Below are 16,751 nucleotides of genomic sequence, written 5' to 3' on the forward strand. Positions count from 1 at the left end.
CGGATACCATACCCTTCGCGGCACTATCCTAAGTAGCTTTCCGCTGGGCGTCGATGCTTGCTTAAAAACATTAACATTAATCCACGACTTTACTTCGCTAGGAGGTCCGGCAATGCGCGCTTCCGATATACAGCTTACGCATTATTATCTCTCATCACCCGGATTTCCTCATCTTGTTCACCCAGAGCCTGTAGCTTACTCCAGTATCACTCTAGGCGTTGAGTAAGAGGGTTTTCATTACCTGTGGTCCTAGAAGGTAAGAAAGGAAATCACCACATCGGTGGGCCCTGGAGAAATACTCGACTTTGTACAGAAGGAGCAATAGGGGGTATCGTACGCCTCGAGGCTGGCGGTGCAGCCTGAACCAGCTCACGAATGAGCTCCGGACCATGAATACCTTGTGGAATTCCTGCCCTAGTGCTGGGAATCGCGAGGTTGCCAGCTACTTGAACTTAGATAGTGTGATGAAGACGCTCTGTAAGGGATAGCATATGCGGCACTTGAGAGGTTGAGCTTCATTCAGGAAAGCTCTGCGTAGCTAGATCATCGATCAATTCTGGCTAAAACAGGATCAACACGGCAGGAATATAATTGAATTAAAATGCTCTGTGCCTCACCGCTGGGCATCATTTAGCCTAGGCTGATGGAATGACGTCGGCATCAACAATATCATCAACGTCCACGGATTTGATGCCCAGGACCACTACTGGTACCGGTACCGATTATTTGTTGTCCGGGGAAAAGAGCCAGTCTCAACCTCAAGCAATTCATCATCCGCCCACCGTCCCATCACTGTTGTTCCACCAACCCTTTCAAGATTAAACTCCCTTTCACCAGGATATTCAGACGAGCGCTTCGAGCTGGGACTTGAGCTTGAGGCACCTTGACTGCTAGACGCATGGGTCTTCCAGGAGCCGCCACAGCACCGGTCGCCAAAGAGCCGCCGGAGCGGCCGCAAGGTCGGTAAGCATGCGCATACGATGCCGACCCCTTGCTCGACGGAAGACCACGTCGAGGACGGGATCTGCGTGTATGTTGGGTCGCTGCGATCAGCAGCATCGAAGGAGACGATGCGAAGGAGCGAGACGATGCAGACGCTGCTGAGGTCAGTTCTTGCTGCTGAACTATGCAATTGCAGAGCAGATGCCGGTTAAAAGCGAAGTGTAAGTGAGTGTACGTACAGCCCGCCCATCGAGAAAATGCCCGTTAGGAGCACCTTTTGCCGTCTGCTCGTCCGCATATACCAGACCATTGGAAGCGGGAGAACAAGCATGAGTATATCCAGAAACATATTCGCGATCCCGTTCCAACGGAAAAAGGCAACCTCCTTGAAGCATGAGCCCTGGATCTGAGCCTCGGCGTCAGAATTTGCATTCGTGTTTCGATCTTCGAATCGAGTCCAAAGGTATGAGACGGGTCGGCAGCCGAATATAGACGCGATTACGCAGGCGATGAAGTATGCGGTTATAAGGAACCAGGAGGACCAGAGTGCCCATCGGAACCGCTTCACTATGCCGAAGATGCGATGGTAGAGGAGCAATAGGGAGGATTTCGTTAGGACGGCGTTGGTGAAGTAAATTAACTGGATGGCCATGAAGCTCTACGAATGCTCATTGTTAGGGTACTTAGGTTGACAATAAGAAGGTTGGGTGTGGTTGAGTTGGTTGGCACCTTCTGATACCCCACGATATCATAATCGGGGACGTCCTCGCCGTGCTTGCCAAAGTGAAATTCCAGGACCTGGACCCAGCGCGTGATTGCCATAGCCCAATTGACGACCTGGAATCCTTCTATCAGTCTTTGAGAGAAGACTTCTTTCCGTGGAAGGACACACCAAAGAAGCCGCAATAACCCAATCGTCCCACCAAAGCCCGGCTCTCGCAATACATCGCGAGATGAATCGTAGAACGACAGCTATCGTCGCAGCTACAACTGTGACGACCGTTCCAATCCAGATCTGGTATGCAATGCTCTCCACACCGTTAGCGTCGCCGTTTCCAGTCGAAGGCCCGGCCATAACTGGACATTGGACGCTCAAGCCCAGCGCTCACGGTCACACCGCGAGGTTTGAGTCAATTCAACCGCATTCAAAATTAGGCTAACGGAGACCATCCAAGAGCTGAAAATTAGCCCTGTCATCCCGCGAGGCAGAGACGGTCAAATCTGTGCGGTGCGGGCGAGGTTTTTGTCATGCTGTCTGGGCCTTCCATGGTTGAGGTTGGGCGCAGCATGTGATGTTACGCTGTAAAGGGGAGATGGCACTGGTGAGCTCATGTGGGGACACAGGATACAATATAAGAGGGGCGGGTGTCTTGACGGCGGAGATCAGGCATCGCGAACTATGGTTCGGTTCGTTCGGTTAAAGGGTTAGGTAACTGGTGAAGCCGCATTTGGTAAAGAAGAAATGGACTTTGCGCAGGAATTGAGATGAATCGTTATTCTGACTAGACTGTGTACGATAGCTTGGTTCAGAGAAAGGAAGAAGGAAGAGGTCGTCGTTAACCCTAAAGAAGTCAGGTGAGCCGTGTCCCGAACGGGAAGGCGCAACCCCCCTTCCAATGCTTCTAATTAAGGACGCGAGTCAATGATTACGTCAGACGCCACCAATACCTATGGCCACCGGTCGCTGGTCACAGGAAAACTCGAACCCTAGTTGGATGCCCCTGACTTCCTGACAAGTCGTCCAAAACATCCGCCAACTCCCCCGGAACGCTCAAAAACGGCGAATGCGAGCTCTTCAGTCGGTATGTAAGCTCAGTCCCCAGATTCGCAGTCATCATCTCCTGGACCTAGGCCGGTATAGCACAGTCGTCCTCGCAAAGGATATAAGCTGAGGGAATTCGGTATCAGGGCTCATATGTCGCGGCTCCCAAAAAGACGGCGGGCGAGGTATGTAGTAGCTCGGCCTGCCACTTTATCTGCTCTGCCGGTGTCAAGTCGTGCATCGCAGCCTCCGGATTGGGGGCGCAGCGGATGTAGTCGCCCTGTACATAAATCAGTCAGTCACCGTCCGAAACCTCAGCGGGTCATTGCACGGAAAGGATTGCAAGTAGCTTACCTCGACTTCCATCCAAGGCTGATACTGGCCTCCGAGCATATCCAGTAAAGACTGCCCCTTGTCCAGGGCAAAGGCAGTCAGGTATGGGATCCTGACAACGCCGCCATGTTAACTGCACCGGAAGCAACCGCGCCGCCGTAGGAATGCGCCACAACTACGATGTCTCTCCCTTCTATCTCTACCAATCTCGCCAAGACGGTCCTCAGAGACCCAATGTCATTCTCAAATGTTTTGCTGGGAGGCTCCGCGCCGATGGAGGGGTTAGCGGGTGTCTCGGATTGAATGCCTTTCTCCTTGAGTATCTCTCTGACAGTGCCGAAAGTAGAAGGTGCGATCCATGCGCTAATTGAGAAAAGAATGATTGGACTGGAAGCCATATTGTCCGCTGTGTATGGGGTATTCGAGTGTGAGACGTTGATGAGCAGATTCCGTGCACATTGGTGCGACTCATACCAGATTATAGTTCTACCGTTTCTCGCGCCTCGCCATACGGGATCTGCAGCGGGGGTTGGTGCGGGTTAATAATGTCCATGACTCGATTCCGCTTTGGCGGGTCTCAACAATTGACTTACAAAGCAGCCATTCCGCTGACGTTGGGCCTGTGCTATGTACATATATCAGCATAGGTAGGCATTCAATAGAATGTCCAGCTGACTGCAACCTGGCCTTTTAGATACATAGCTGCGGCACTCGTATACTCTTCAAAGACATCGTCACGGCTCCTCCCAGCCCGAAGATTATTTTCACCGCTTCGAATGATAATGATACCGCACTGTGTTGCGGTATCGATAATTAGTCCTTGCAGAAACAAATATTAAGACAGGTTCAGGCACGCCCAGCGCACAGAGGACAGACTGGTGTCGGGCATAGTTAGGGTTAGTAGGACTTGGCCTTGTTGAGCTATTTAGTGCCTCAGGCAATAAAAACTCGGATCACACAACATTCTGTTCTGACCACCATACTACGAAAATACGCCTCCAGATTCACAATATTGAGAGACTTCCGATCTGACTCAAACAAGGGCAGGCTTAGTATCTCACGCCCGAGTCACCCAGCCCGTTACTATACACTACAGCCAGCGATCATGACCTATCATCGTGATGACCCGTGGAGTTACAGGCACGTACATACAAAGCCGAACAAAGCAGAACGTGTAGGACTAAGTAGGTATGTGGCTAGCAAGTATCTCCTATCATATAATCAGGCTCTAGTAAGTCCTCACTCTCAAATCCATCTGCACTAACCAACCACCCCTCCCTCAAATAAACAGCTCCCGATCGACTTTTCCACTTACAACCGTTACGGGCTCATCCATGCAGTTTACCATCGAAGATATAGAAGCTGATAGTGCTAAAATCTAGCTTAGGGTACTCTACAAAGTAGAGTTAAGTAGGGACTTCACCCTGAAGAGGCTCGCAGGACGTGATAATTGCTTTCTACTTCTCCTTCTCCTTTGCGTCAAGGACCCCGGCAGCAAGAGACGGACGGGGAGTGTTAATTGCAGTAATGGGACCGGTGGGAGATGGGTTCTTTCTTTCTTTTTTTTTTTTTTTTGCCCTTGAAGTCAACCCTGATGATGTAAGGTGAAGACTAAGAGCGAGGAATCTAGGAAGTCAGCCACTAGGATGAAGATGGTGATTCAACTTTCTTTCTTCGTGTTGGGACAAGCTTTGGGGAACCTGAGCTGTATTACACGATTTGAGAGAGGGGACAAGTTAGGGGAGCAGGAATTCGTGCGGCGGCGAGTTTGCTACTGGCAAATCTGTTGGTCGTACATCTTGTATCAGTCAGGACTGAAAGTAGGAGTAGGCACTATTACCATGGACTTCCCAAATCCCCCAAAAGCCGATCGACCACAAGGCCGGAGTAAATACCCTTCCCGACTGTAGCTTCAATAACTAGAATGGAATGCCTTAATCCAGGAAAGCCCTAAAATACCCAAGCGCTTCCTCGAGATGGGTGTCCACTCGGGCTGCCGCTACCGGCAAAACGAATCCCAACTCAATCTTACTACCCTTCATCAATCTCTCAACGAAGCCGCCAATTTGCTCCCCTGTGACCTACTCCCAGTGACACTTAATTCGGAGCTGAATTGTCCGGTTAATGATACACTCAACCCAGCTATACATCTCTACAACACCTGCACCACAGCCTTATCTTTCAATCCCCCTAAGAATGAACGCATTGGCTTCCGTCTGGGCGCCGGCATTGACTATGCGATTAAAGTCTCCTCACGAGCCATCCTTGAACAATAGACGGACAGTCAAAGTGCAGCGGGCGTTGTCTCGGAACGCTCGCGACAGAGATCAGCCCAACCCAACTAGGGCTTCGAAACGAAGGCTGGGATGGATTTTTTACTTGACGACTCCCTAGGCATGAGCATACCCGGCCCGTAAATAAACTTGGTAAGTAATAACGACGCTGTCGTCGCGTCGAGCCTCGGCAGACAGAAGTAATCGACTTCTCACCCTAGCCATCGGAGATGACAGTCTTGAGGTAAAATAGAAGGGAGACTATTCATCCTAAAGACCTGCTGAGTGGTCGTGGCGATGGTATCGACAACAATGACGACGACGACGAGACCACCACCCAAATAACAGACCACCCCATCGCCGGTCCGATATACAATGCTTTTATCCCAGCCTCAGGAGCCTCTTTTCTGGCTCATCCCTGTCTCAGGGACGATCACGAAACGTATCAAGTTTCCTTCACGGGAAGATATGCTCGTCCGCAGCCCATTTCAAGAATCCGCTGGAACACTTCACTAGAATCAAAAACAAGGCGGGTCAGCATCTTCCTCTAGAACAGACCAATTCCCCCAAGCTAGGTACCGTTTTATGTAGCTTCGGCGGCGTAATAATTGACGACTCTCTGCGCAGCGTCCGACTGCGCCGGGCAGAACCTGAGTAAATAGACTGGGCGGTAGAGCTCGTGGTTCTTTTGTGCCAATTGATGTTGAATAGGAAAAGACGGACTGGCTGTCTGTGAGTTGTGTATACTTGAGCATTGTTTGCAACAGAACAAAGTTGGCAGAATGTACCGTCGTCACACCCTACTAGTACCCGGATTGAGCATGGGATACTTCGGACTTAGGGCTGAAGGCACTTGACAAAGTCAGAAATAATTTAGGCAAGGAGAAGAGCAAGACTATGCTCGGGAATACTAGACTAGACTCAGTATTGACTCATCCTACCTTGCGTGGTTTGAGCGTCTTCTACCACTTCTACCTCAAAGTTAAAATACAATGATCCCGCTATTTAAAAATTGCTCGCATTAATGAAAGACTAAGCTTGTTTATAACAGACGATCTGATATCTCATGATTATGTTTCGTACTCCAAATAAAAAAAACATGCGTTCACTCCACAAATCCTCCGAGGCGGACATTTCATCATGCCAAAATCACACCCCCTTAAACAGTAAAGGTAACGGTAGGGTAAGTCCAACTGGTGGAGAAGGAAGTCGAGAAAGCAGTTGAGAAGGTGGTGGGCGTGCCGCTGAGGATTGAGTAGCAGCCACAATCTTCGCCTTCGACTTCACCGGAGCCAGGGATGGTGGGGGAGACACCGACGCCAGCGGAACCCTCACCCTCACCCTCAGCTGAGCCCTCAGCACCAGCACCAGAAGAGCCACCGACACTGCCAGAGCCCTCAACATCACCGGAGCCTTCAGCACCAGCGCCAGCGGAGCCCTCCGCAGAACCGCTGGCACCAGCAGAGCCACCAGCGGAACCACCAACAGAGCCAGAGCCACCGACAGAACCAGAGCCTCCAACAGAGCCAGATCCTCCAACAGAGCCAGATCCTCCGACACCGGCAGAGCCACCAGCAGAGCCGGAGCCCTCAATGTCACCAGATCCCTCGGCACCAGCGGAACCACCAACTTCACCAGAGCCTTCAGCACCTCCAGTCGACGCGGGGGTTTCAACGGGAGAGACATCAGTGGGAGTGGGAGCAGGGCCAGGAGCGAGGGTAGAGGGAGCAGGGGTGGCACCAACACCGGCGGAGCCACCTGCACCAGCGGAGCCTCCAGCGGAACCACCGATGCCAGCAGAGCCACCGGCAGAACCAGATCCTCCAAGGCCAGCGGAACCACCAGCAGATCCTCCAATACTTCCAGAGCCGCCGGCAGAGCCACCGACTTCACCGGAACCGCCAGCAGATCCTCCAACGCTTCCAGAACCACCAACACCAGCAGAGCCACCGGCGCTTCCAGAGCCTCCAATACCAGCAGATCCGCCAGCGGATCCGCCAACTTCGCCTGATCCTCCAATACCGGCCGAGCCGCCGGCGCTGCCAGAGCCAGAGCCCTCGACGTCGCCAGATCCTTCACCGGATCCTTCGGCGCCGCCTTCAGCACCGACACCCGCTGAGCCGCCTACACTACCAGATCCTCCGATGCCGCCGTGGCCACCGAGTCCGGCACCAATTCCAGCACCAAGGCCACCACCGAGGCCGGCACCAAGGCCAGCGTGGCCACCAAGACCTGCGCCAGCGCCAGCAGAGCCTCCAGCACCGGCTCCAGCGGATCCTCCAAGACCAGCTGATCCACCTAGACCAGCATGGCCACCGAGTCCGGCACCAAGGCCAGCACCAAGGCCAGCACCAAGGCCGGCGTGGCCTCCAAGACCAGCAGATCCTCCAAGACCTGCGTGACCACCAAGACCTGCGCCGAGGCCGGCGTGGCCTCCAAGGCCTGCACCGCCAGATGCGCCTGCATCCGCACCGCCAGAGGCACCGGCGCCAGCAGAGCCAGAGCCACTAGCACCAGCGGAACCACCAACGCCAGCAGATCCTCCAGCACCGGCCGAACCACCAAGTCCAGCGCCAGCGCCAGCAGAGCCTCCGGCGCCGACTTCAGCAGATCCTCCAAGGCCGGCGTGGCCACCAACACCTGCGCCGCCAGAGGCACCAGCACCACCAGATGCCCCAGCACCAGCGGAACCACCAAGTCCAACAGATCCCCCAAGACCAGCAGAGCCACCAAGGCCAGCGTCGCCTCCGGCGCCAATGAAAGTGCGTCTGTGAAGGTCCTTGGAGCTGGCGGCGGGCTCGCGGTTTTCGTTTGAGGGGGTGGGGGCGCTGAGAACGCCTGCGATGAGGGTGAGTGCGACGGCGACCTTCATTTTGATTTGAGAATGAAAGTTCAATTGGATCGAATTGAATTAAGTTGAGTGAAGTAAGATAAGGCAAGGGAATTAAGAGTTTTGAGAGTGTTGAGTTGAGACTAAGCGCAGCTTAGGGTTGGTATGTAGTTGAGAATGAGATTGGGAATGTGAGCGAGAGCGCGAGAAGAGATAGCGAATGGATTTGCTGAGAATGAAAGGGTTTAGAAGCGAATGGAGGAGAAGATGTCTGGTGGTGCAGGCAGGAAGAGGAGGCGAGTTGATGAGCAGAATGAAGGCTGTAGATGGTGGATGTTGTGGTCGGTTTATATAGATCGCAGACTGACAGCCGGCAGCACCGGAAGCGAGCTCGTCCTGAATTTTGGCCAAGTTTGCATGGTAGCGTGTTTCGCGCAGAGACCGATCGGCTTGTTGTCTCAAGCTCGCTATAGCAGAGAATTGTAGCGAATGTTCCACATGGAAACTGCCAAAGATCGGATGGAGCAGTGGTGCGACTCTAGCCACACGCACTAATGTCAAAACAGCGATAGTTCCGACAGGCCAAGGCCCAGATCGGCGCCAGTTCGCGATCAGTGAACGCAGAATCTTGCAGATTGAGTGCTGGCCGGGCGAACCCTAACATGACTCGTGCTCAGGGGAATCTGCACTCCTGACCCACCCTGCCACAACCACAACCTGCAAGTCAAGTCAACACCCAACACTCATCACCCGTCCATTTGACTCCAAATTCATCAGTTGCAATCACTGGCTTCCACATTTTTACCCGTGGTTTGTTTACACTCGATCACGGCCTCGCAGCGGTCGGACTACCAACTTGGAACAGGGCAAGAAGCAAGCTTGTGAAGACCAGGCCAGTGCGTCTGAAATCTTGGGGAACTTCGACTTGTCCCTTACCACTTAGCCCCTAGTCCAAAGCTCAAACAAGCCTAGGTATCTCGTACTCCGTACTCCGGATTATTTTTGGGAGTTCACCTCGAACCTCCGATGGCTCCACTGAAACTCCACAAAAATTCGACTCTCAGTCTCTCACCATGCTCCCGTCGTTTCAAGTCACAGCCAAATATAGGATCATGGAAAATTTGCAGAGACTTCGATGCTGCTGCTCAGCGGCCCGAGTGTTATCCCTTTGCCAGCACGGGGGTAAAAAATGTTAATGCATACTTTATTGTGATGATGGGAATGGTACTTGCCGCGGATTGAGTGGGCTTGGATAGCTGCAAATTCATGCGCTCGGCTTTCAACCGATCCTCGGCATGGGCGAGCAACGCAGCACTCGGCCTTGAAAACAAGAGACGTCCCAAGCACGGTTATGTACAGGTTGACTCGGTCCTGGATTGTGAATGGTGAGGTATGAGCAGCGGCGGCTCTCACAGCCGAGGTATCCGACTAGCGACTTCCATGCCTAGTGTCCAGGCCTTGTCGGTGTTGTGGCTTCAGGGCCCAAGTCCACTTCGTGTCCCAGAACCCCATCGTTGGGGAATTGGACACAACTCGCGACGCCGGCGCATTGCGCGCATCTGGAACCTTGCCTGGATAGTACTTTTGGCTTCGCACAGGGCGTCCACGGGTGTACCTCGGCCATGAAGGCAGATCGCACCCTATCCCGCATGGCGGCTGTGTGCCTGAGACAACCAGGGGTATAGTGTCGATCAGTATAGTCGGGGAGCCGGTTTCAGATAAAGACATGGTTCATCAGTGCCCGGATAGGTTAATGCTTGGCCGAGATGCCGAGCCATGTGCAGTCAACACGCGCCGCAGGCATGGAGGACAGGAAGGAAAGTCGAGAAGTGGCCTGCGCAGTGTGGCGTAACTATTTTCGTATCCTTCTCCCGTCTTGTGACTCATCTTGTCCCTATGCCCTATCTTTCTTCATCCACAGTCTTCGATGTGGTCCGCTGGCTATTTTGGGTACGCGAGCGGTCGCGAGGCTCGACCGAATCTCGATCCAAAGTCGAGATCAATTTCTAGGTGTAGATAGTAGATACCACAATCCACCCGCAGGCCTGGAGCCGGGTATATGGCACCACCTTTTTCAGGACCCGCTGTTGCTCTGATGGTGCTAGTCAGTGACGTCTATTGATTCGGAGAGGAATCCCTCCATCTCTGGGCCTTGAGCTTACTCTCGAGGCAATTCTTTCTCGTCCGTGACTTTTGTTAGATGCATGGCGTATTGGCCGTAGTACAACTCGGCCGGAAAGGTGAGCAGAGGCCGTCTGCCAAAACAAGCTTGTCTGAGGCCTCGAGCCGAATGACTCTGTAGCCTGTCTCCATGGTCGGGTTGTTTTACTGAGGGACCGGTGGTGTGGACGTTATGAGTTGGTGGACAATGCGGGAAGGACTTGTCCAATTCGAGTAGACTGATTAAATTGTACGGAAATATCATCCTTACACTGCTGTGTTGTGCTACAAGCGGTGATTTGGTGAGAAATCCGACTGTTGGTAATCAAAACTTGGCAAGCACATCTTAGCACCTCTAATGAACGTTATGAAGAATTTGGCGTGGACTGCATAGGGAACGGTTCTGAAGCTTGCGTAGCGGAATTTTCATTGCGCCTTCCTGGATTGATTATTCCTAGCATGGCAAGGCGATGGGCGGCGCTTGCACCTGCTTTTGCTTTGGCGGGTATCGGTGCGGCACTTGATGGTCTTGCTAGTGACATTGTCCATGGACTAAAGGCCGGCATCAATGCTTGGCGATCTTTATTTGAGAGGGTATGAGAATGGGTGACATGTTCGACGTTATTTTTATTGGTGTATGGGTAATATATATTTTTTCACAAGAGCGGATGAAACCGTAAGCAAAAGTTGGTGGTCGCGCTTTGTAATCCCGATGCGCTAGCACCCCCCAAACAATATATAATGTACGGAATCAGGTGCAACGATACAACTATCTAAAGAATCCCTTGGTTGAATTCTTAGCGCGGTGTCTGTCTTAATAAATAGAAAGCAAGTGGCTTCTCTACTCCAACATTGGCACGACGAGCCGGCCCAAAGCCCGATCTCGAACCTGAGGCTGAAAAAAAAAGAAAAGAAAGGCAAGATACATAAAAGTAATGCAGAAGGACACGCATCAAATGAACGACCAGCAGCTGATTCGTCGAGAGAATGAGGCCCGAAAATGTAAGGCATGGCCGTTTGCCTAGGTGACAGACAAGGGGTTGGCTTTAAGACACTTAGGGCTCGCGCGCCATGATGTCTCACCAAATCCTAAGGTTTGTTTTGTGTTCATCCAATGAGAGTCACTATCTAGGAACTTACCCACAGCTGCTACTCGTCAAACAATCCTACCTATGTTCGTGTTCAAAATCAAGCCTATCATTACGAACGAAAGATCAGGGTAAGTAAGGGCTCGCAACGACCTCGATGGGAGTTATAAATGTCTCGGTTAGTTGTATTATAGGGATAATCGCGCCGTTCAACACTATTATCTCACCATAATCGCTTCAACTGGAACTCTTCGTTGTAAATGAAATGATCGAACTGTCGAAATTAGAACCTCGACGTCACCGTCCCAGTCTCTATTTGCACCCAGCTCGGTGGTCTGTTGCTCCTGTGCCATAACGGACATCTACTCGTGGTCTCGTCATATCACGGAACTCATAAATTACCAGGCCACCCAGCATATTTCTGCTGTGGAGGCTTATAGTACTTGCCGTTTCCTTTGCTTTGTGTGTTTATGTTCTTCTCGTCCTCGCTTTTCCAACGCCAGAAGGAGAAGTCCACATCTTGAACAGACACATGAAAAGCTGTGCGTTACGTTTTGATGTAGAGTTACCTTTTGAAAGTTCAGGCCAATAAGTAGCCGATCTAGTCCTTCGGGGGAGAGACATTTATATCGAAGAGGGATACTGTTGGAGAGCTCTATCCTACGGGTTTGAATCTGCTTTTATCTTAGCCCGGAGTACAGAGAAAGAATTCTTTATGCTGTTCGAGGCGGATATCGGATGATGGGTTTTGCATTCGCTTCATTCTATATCACAGGAGAAGAACTAGAAAGAGAAGAAGTCTAGTATATAAGCTGATAGGTTGAGAGGAAAATATAAACCGAGTTTGGGGAAAATCAAAGAAAGTCCCAGAAGGGAGATATTGATTCGGGCTCACTGAATACTAGCCATACATCTTGGAATATACTCGCCGCCGCTCATGTAAGGGTCAGTCATTGCAATGTCCATCTCTGCAGTCGGTGCTTTATCTGCCATATGATCACTCCGGCTTGTTGCCCTAATTCTTGCTAGGTGTTGGGCTCCATCATCCCAGGACGTGAATATTGGGATCAATTCATGGACATCACCGGCGAGATTGAGCTTTTTCTTACTCGTCAATCCTGTAGGGGTTATTAATTGACAGAGTCTTGTACAGCCCGTCAATCATTTCATTCACGGTATCAGACTTGTCCAGATTTGATAGAAGAGTGGTAGTCTGTTCATAGCTTAATCCCACCCTCAAGCCATACAGAACTGGTTGTATCGACATACTTCCATTAGATAAAGCCGCCAAACGATTGAAAACCATAAATCACGAGTTTCCGTTGGCCTCCTCTATCCAGTTGTCCAGTTCGGATTGTCCCTCCTTGGTGATTGGTCGGTATGGTAATGGGAGGTTCCAGAGAATGTATGAATCAATAGATTGAGCATCATATGGCCATCCAGTTCTATAAGATGGATACAGGGAATGTCGAATTGTATGATATGCGGAGCGCTCTTGAGCCAGGTCAGCAATAATACTGCCAATTTTAGTGTCGCCGCCGAGAAGAAGGGACACATCAAACACCAATAAGCAAGCAGTTTGAGAGTCCTGGTGAAAGCCGAGTGATCTTGGTACTTTCTCTCTTGGTGCCTCCGCGGAGAGCACAAGTATGACGGCTGGTGCTGCTTTCTCCGCTTGCGCCTTCTGGTCCACCAATCCATGATTCGAAGCGCATTTTCCTTTTTCACCAACTTGGAAACACCGATCACAGTGATTGTGCGAATGGATACTGTCTAAAGCGCTAAGGTCTTTCTCTTGCGCAGACCACCTCCCAAAGCAAGCGAATTCTGAGGGATCCTCGTAGGAGTCTGGTCCTATTAAGACATGAGGCTTTCGGCCCCGAAGAATTTTGTAACGATGGTAGGCCTGTATTCTCTTCTTTAAATGTCTTCACGAGCAGGTGTATAGTCTTTCCCATGTCCTGGTAGCGGGTACAGCGTCATGAGAATTGAAGAGATGGCAGAGAGCATGATTTGCCATGCTGACCCCGACTGGAGACATGCCACGCAGCGTTGCAGAACCTCCCACGAGCAATAACGTTGGGCATGGTATAGCAACCGACTGTCGGTGGGTAGAGTAAGGTTGGCATATGAGACCAGGGATTCGAAGCCAAGTTGGGAAATCGCCAGACATGACATTTCCCTGATAATCTACCATTCAGAACTCAAGTAGGTCGAGACTTCGAGCATGACCGAGATATTAATGTCTCCGTTGAAGCTCTCACACATTTGGTGAAACTAATTAGTTCTGCCACCGTTAGTCCATGCTTCTTCTAGCCTCAGAAGATTCCCGCTCTTTCGTAACAAGGCTTCGTCGAACTGACGAATGAAAGAAATAATCCTGTCAGCACTTCTTTGTGTCTTTGTTTCTTTAATCAAATCCGGCACAGTCTGCCTCGGTGAGATAGCAACAGCTAAAAACGTAGCGGACGGTCGCACCATGACGCACCGCGCCCAATTCATAGTCCCTCCAGGACTGGCTGGCTACTTCGTCTGTAGCCTCTGCGTCAGGCTCGACTTCTTCGGGAACCACGGTAGAATGATCAGCATCCGTAAGAAGTGTGTCCATCGTGCTCGGCGGAGGCGGAATCCATCGCTCGATATTTGGGGGTAGCCGTGAGGAGAAGATATCTGAATCATTACCAAGGGTGACTTGATCGCAGGGTTTGTTAGCAGAGAGATGCCCCGAGACCAGAGTAGCTGGAAGTTCTTGGAATGATATTAGCAGACACCAAACAATAATAAGAAAGGAGGACTTGCGTAGTCGGTTTCACCCCGCCGATTGAGCGTAGTATGGGTGGCGTAAAGCCTCCACTCATCGCCCCTGTTAGCTAGATACCAAACAAGGGTTGCGAATCGAGATTCTCCCGGGGGCTTCGCTTTGAGCTCATCCTGCAGTTGCAACAAATTTTGAATTGGAGATGTAGATTGCACCATGCCATCTTCAAAGCGGTCCTTGGCCCTATCCAATTTCGCCTCCAGGAGTAGAAACGGGAAGATGAGACGATCACTTGCAGGCTTGAAGGGAGTGGTCCGAACACTCTCTTCAACTGTTTGGCCAGTGTCCAACGTTCTCGAGAGATAATGATCAACCATTCGCGTCACTCTAAGCCCATAAACGCGGTCAGGCTCTCTCTCGCCAAGCCCAACACGCCCTCCATCCTGCCGGGTAAATTCCTCCACACGGTCGTCGAAAAGCCTGGTATTTCCATCCTCGCAGATTGAACCATATCAGTCAGGGAATAGATGAGGGGCACTGTTAAGAGATATACTAGTCTAGCACTTTTCGTGACATCGGCGAGCACATACACACCCGCCACTGAGCCTGACGTTGCTCCAAGGGGACTCTTCGCGGATCCTCCATTGCGAACGATGATTCTACTTTGGATCGCCATAGTCGAGCCTGACACAGTCTGCTACTCTCCAGATTGTCAGTTTCAGTCCTCTGGGAGGCTTCCGTTCAAGAGGAGTGGCACATACCATACTATCTCCTCTCGAATCCGGCGCAATACAAACGGCTCGATGTTCATCCTCCAGCCAGACTCATTCCGCTGCTGCAGCGAGAGCTGATGGGCACGATGAGCCAATTCTTGAGCACGCACTTTGGTCTCATGCTTCCATGGCTGCTCGGAGGGATCGTCTACCGGGTTCACGAATATACTAAAAGAACGGGAACTGAGGTTCTCGATGGCTCTGAAAACTCGGTCGTATGCGGCACATGGAGATTTGAAGCCGGGTGATTGAATTATGACACTTATTTGCCTGCCCTGGCCGCGCAGGGGAATTTCCCCGTTGTTTATCATGTTTTACTGGAAGGAGGTGAAGAGTTTGGCAGGGAAAGGAGAGGGCGGGTGTTCGACCTGAACCTCCAACAAAATTAGCAGGTATCAGAATCTCACGGCCGCGGTAGCGTCATTGTAATCGGTACTTTTGTACTTGCGAGCCGATAAGAGACAAATGGCATTTTGGCACTCGAGTAGCTCTAGTGAAGACATTTGGGCAAGGGTATGCGTCGTTGTTTGTGATCAAAGATGTTTCGGCCTGGTCGCTACTGTGACTGGATAGTGTATTGGAAACATCAAAGAGTTCGGAGCTCGCTTGTGAGCTTGAACTGAGGGCATCCGCGGGGTTATGAGCTATTCCATATGTAAGCGTCTGCAAGCTACCCTGAGGCTCTATCTGGATTGGCCTACTCCGTGCACTGGTTGCTGTAAATGCCGCTTCGTTAAGATTATCCGTAGCTCCAGAGTAGGAGCGATCCGTGATCGCCCACTGCTCCAATAAAGTCTTCATCAAGACTGCAGCAGATCCCGCCGCATAATTCCGCCAAATCTTGTCATTATGGCTGTTGGAGTAATGGCTCACCCCTTTGACGATAATGCAAGGCAAACTGCTAAGGACACCTGCTCCTTCCATCTCAAACGCGAGAACTCCCTGTTGCGATGCGATACTATCTCGGTCCTCCCCGATTTCATGACTGTATCCCCTGAAGCCATGCGTCCAAAATGAGTCCGTAATGGTGCCTGCTTTGTTCCTGGCGAGTCGATGTCACCTATCGGAGATGGACGCGCAACCAACCGGCTCTCATCGCACCTCGAATCCACACAAGTTGCGGCTTGTGCTTTTTCGCAAGTCCAATCTCTGCTGCATGTCTTGCAGACATCATCCCCGCGATGCTGATGGTGGTAGTTCAACTCAAAAAGCCTACCATGACGTGCAATGGGGTATCGGTGGTCGTTGGGGTTTTCCTGCAGCGAAGCAAGGTGGTAAGAAGCTCTCCTTACCAGTTGTTGACGGCCCCTGCGGCTCTTGAGCTTGTTTAGGAAAGCACGCATTTCAGTGCTAGGGCCGCCGGAACGGTCACCTACTGTGTCCTTGTGGACGAATTGTCCTGGCGTCGTTTACCGAAATCATAGACCACAATCTCGTCACTGACGATAAGATCCTCCAAGAAGATATGGTGAGTACCTCCAGACCCTGTCGGAACACCTCCGCAGACACCCACTACCAGCGCGACCTTGATGCCCTCGAAGCTAGAGTGAAAGGTTGCCGCCACTTTCGCGCATTACCCTTCCCAATGCCCGGCATGTATGCTAAGACCACATTATGCCTGCCAATAACCCCCGTCGTATACGCGTTTGGTACTGGTGACACCATTCTGCGATATCAGCTGCTTCAATCTGGAGCTGACCTGGGGCACCACCTTGAGGCGCACAATCAACTCACTGAAGGTGAAGATGCAAGCAAAACTAGTAAAGCTGGGTCAGAGGAAAGTCTATAGCCTAGCTTTTAAATCTAGAACCCCATGCTTGAATTATGAGTCT

General features: G+C 51.4%; 3 protein-coding genes across 3 annotated transcripts; 1 reads left to right on the plus strand and 2 right to left on the minus strand.

Moving 5' to 3' along the window:
* Window positions 1–635: 635 nt before the first annotated feature.
* BDV17DRAFT_301564 (uncharacterized protein) lies at window positions 636–2,141 on the minus strand (the record flags this gene model as incomplete). Its single annotated transcript, XM_073764281.1, has 5 exons — window positions 1,835–2,141; window positions 1,672–1,779; window positions 1,182–1,600; window positions 868–1,097; window positions 636–706 (listed from the first exon to the last, which is right to left on the minus strand). The coding sequence occupies exons 1-5, from the start codon at window positions 2,015–2,017 to the stop codon at window positions 636–638; spliced, it is 1,011 nt and encodes a 336-aa protein (XP_073610657.1). The 5' UTR covers window positions 2,018–2,141.
* A 489-nt stretch (window positions 2,142–2,630) lies between these two features.
* On the minus strand, window positions 2,631–3,435 carry BDV17DRAFT_285134 (alpha/beta hydrolase; the record flags this gene model as incomplete). The annotated part of the gene is made up of 4 exons (XM_073760648.1): window positions 2,631–2,789; window positions 2,880–2,984; window positions 3,059–3,115; window positions 3,172–3,435. 4 exons carry the CDS (start codon window positions 3,433–3,435, stop codon window positions 2,631–2,633), a joined length of 585 nt encoding a protein of 194 aa, XP_073610658.1.
* A 2,889-nt stretch (window positions 3,436–6,324) lies between these two features.
* BDV17DRAFT_276079 (uncharacterized protein) lies at window positions 6,325–6,670 on the plus strand. Its single transcript, XM_073759292.1, has one exon. It carries the CDS (start codon window positions 6,377–6,379, stop codon window positions 6,533–6,535), a length of 159 nt encoding a protein of 52 aa, XP_073610659.1. The 5' UTR covers window positions 6,325–6,376; the 3' UTR covers window positions 6,536–6,670.
* Window positions 6,671–16,751: the final 10,081 nt, after the last annotated feature.

The sequence above is a fragment of the Aspergillus undulatus genome (genome assembly GCF_047715775.1).
Source record: "Aspergillus undulatus strain CBS 261.88 unplaced genomic scaffold BDV17scaffold_80, whole genome shotgun sequence".
NCBI lineage: Eukaryota > Fungi > Ascomycota > Eurotiomycetes > Eurotiales > Aspergillaceae > Aspergillus > Aspergillus undulatus.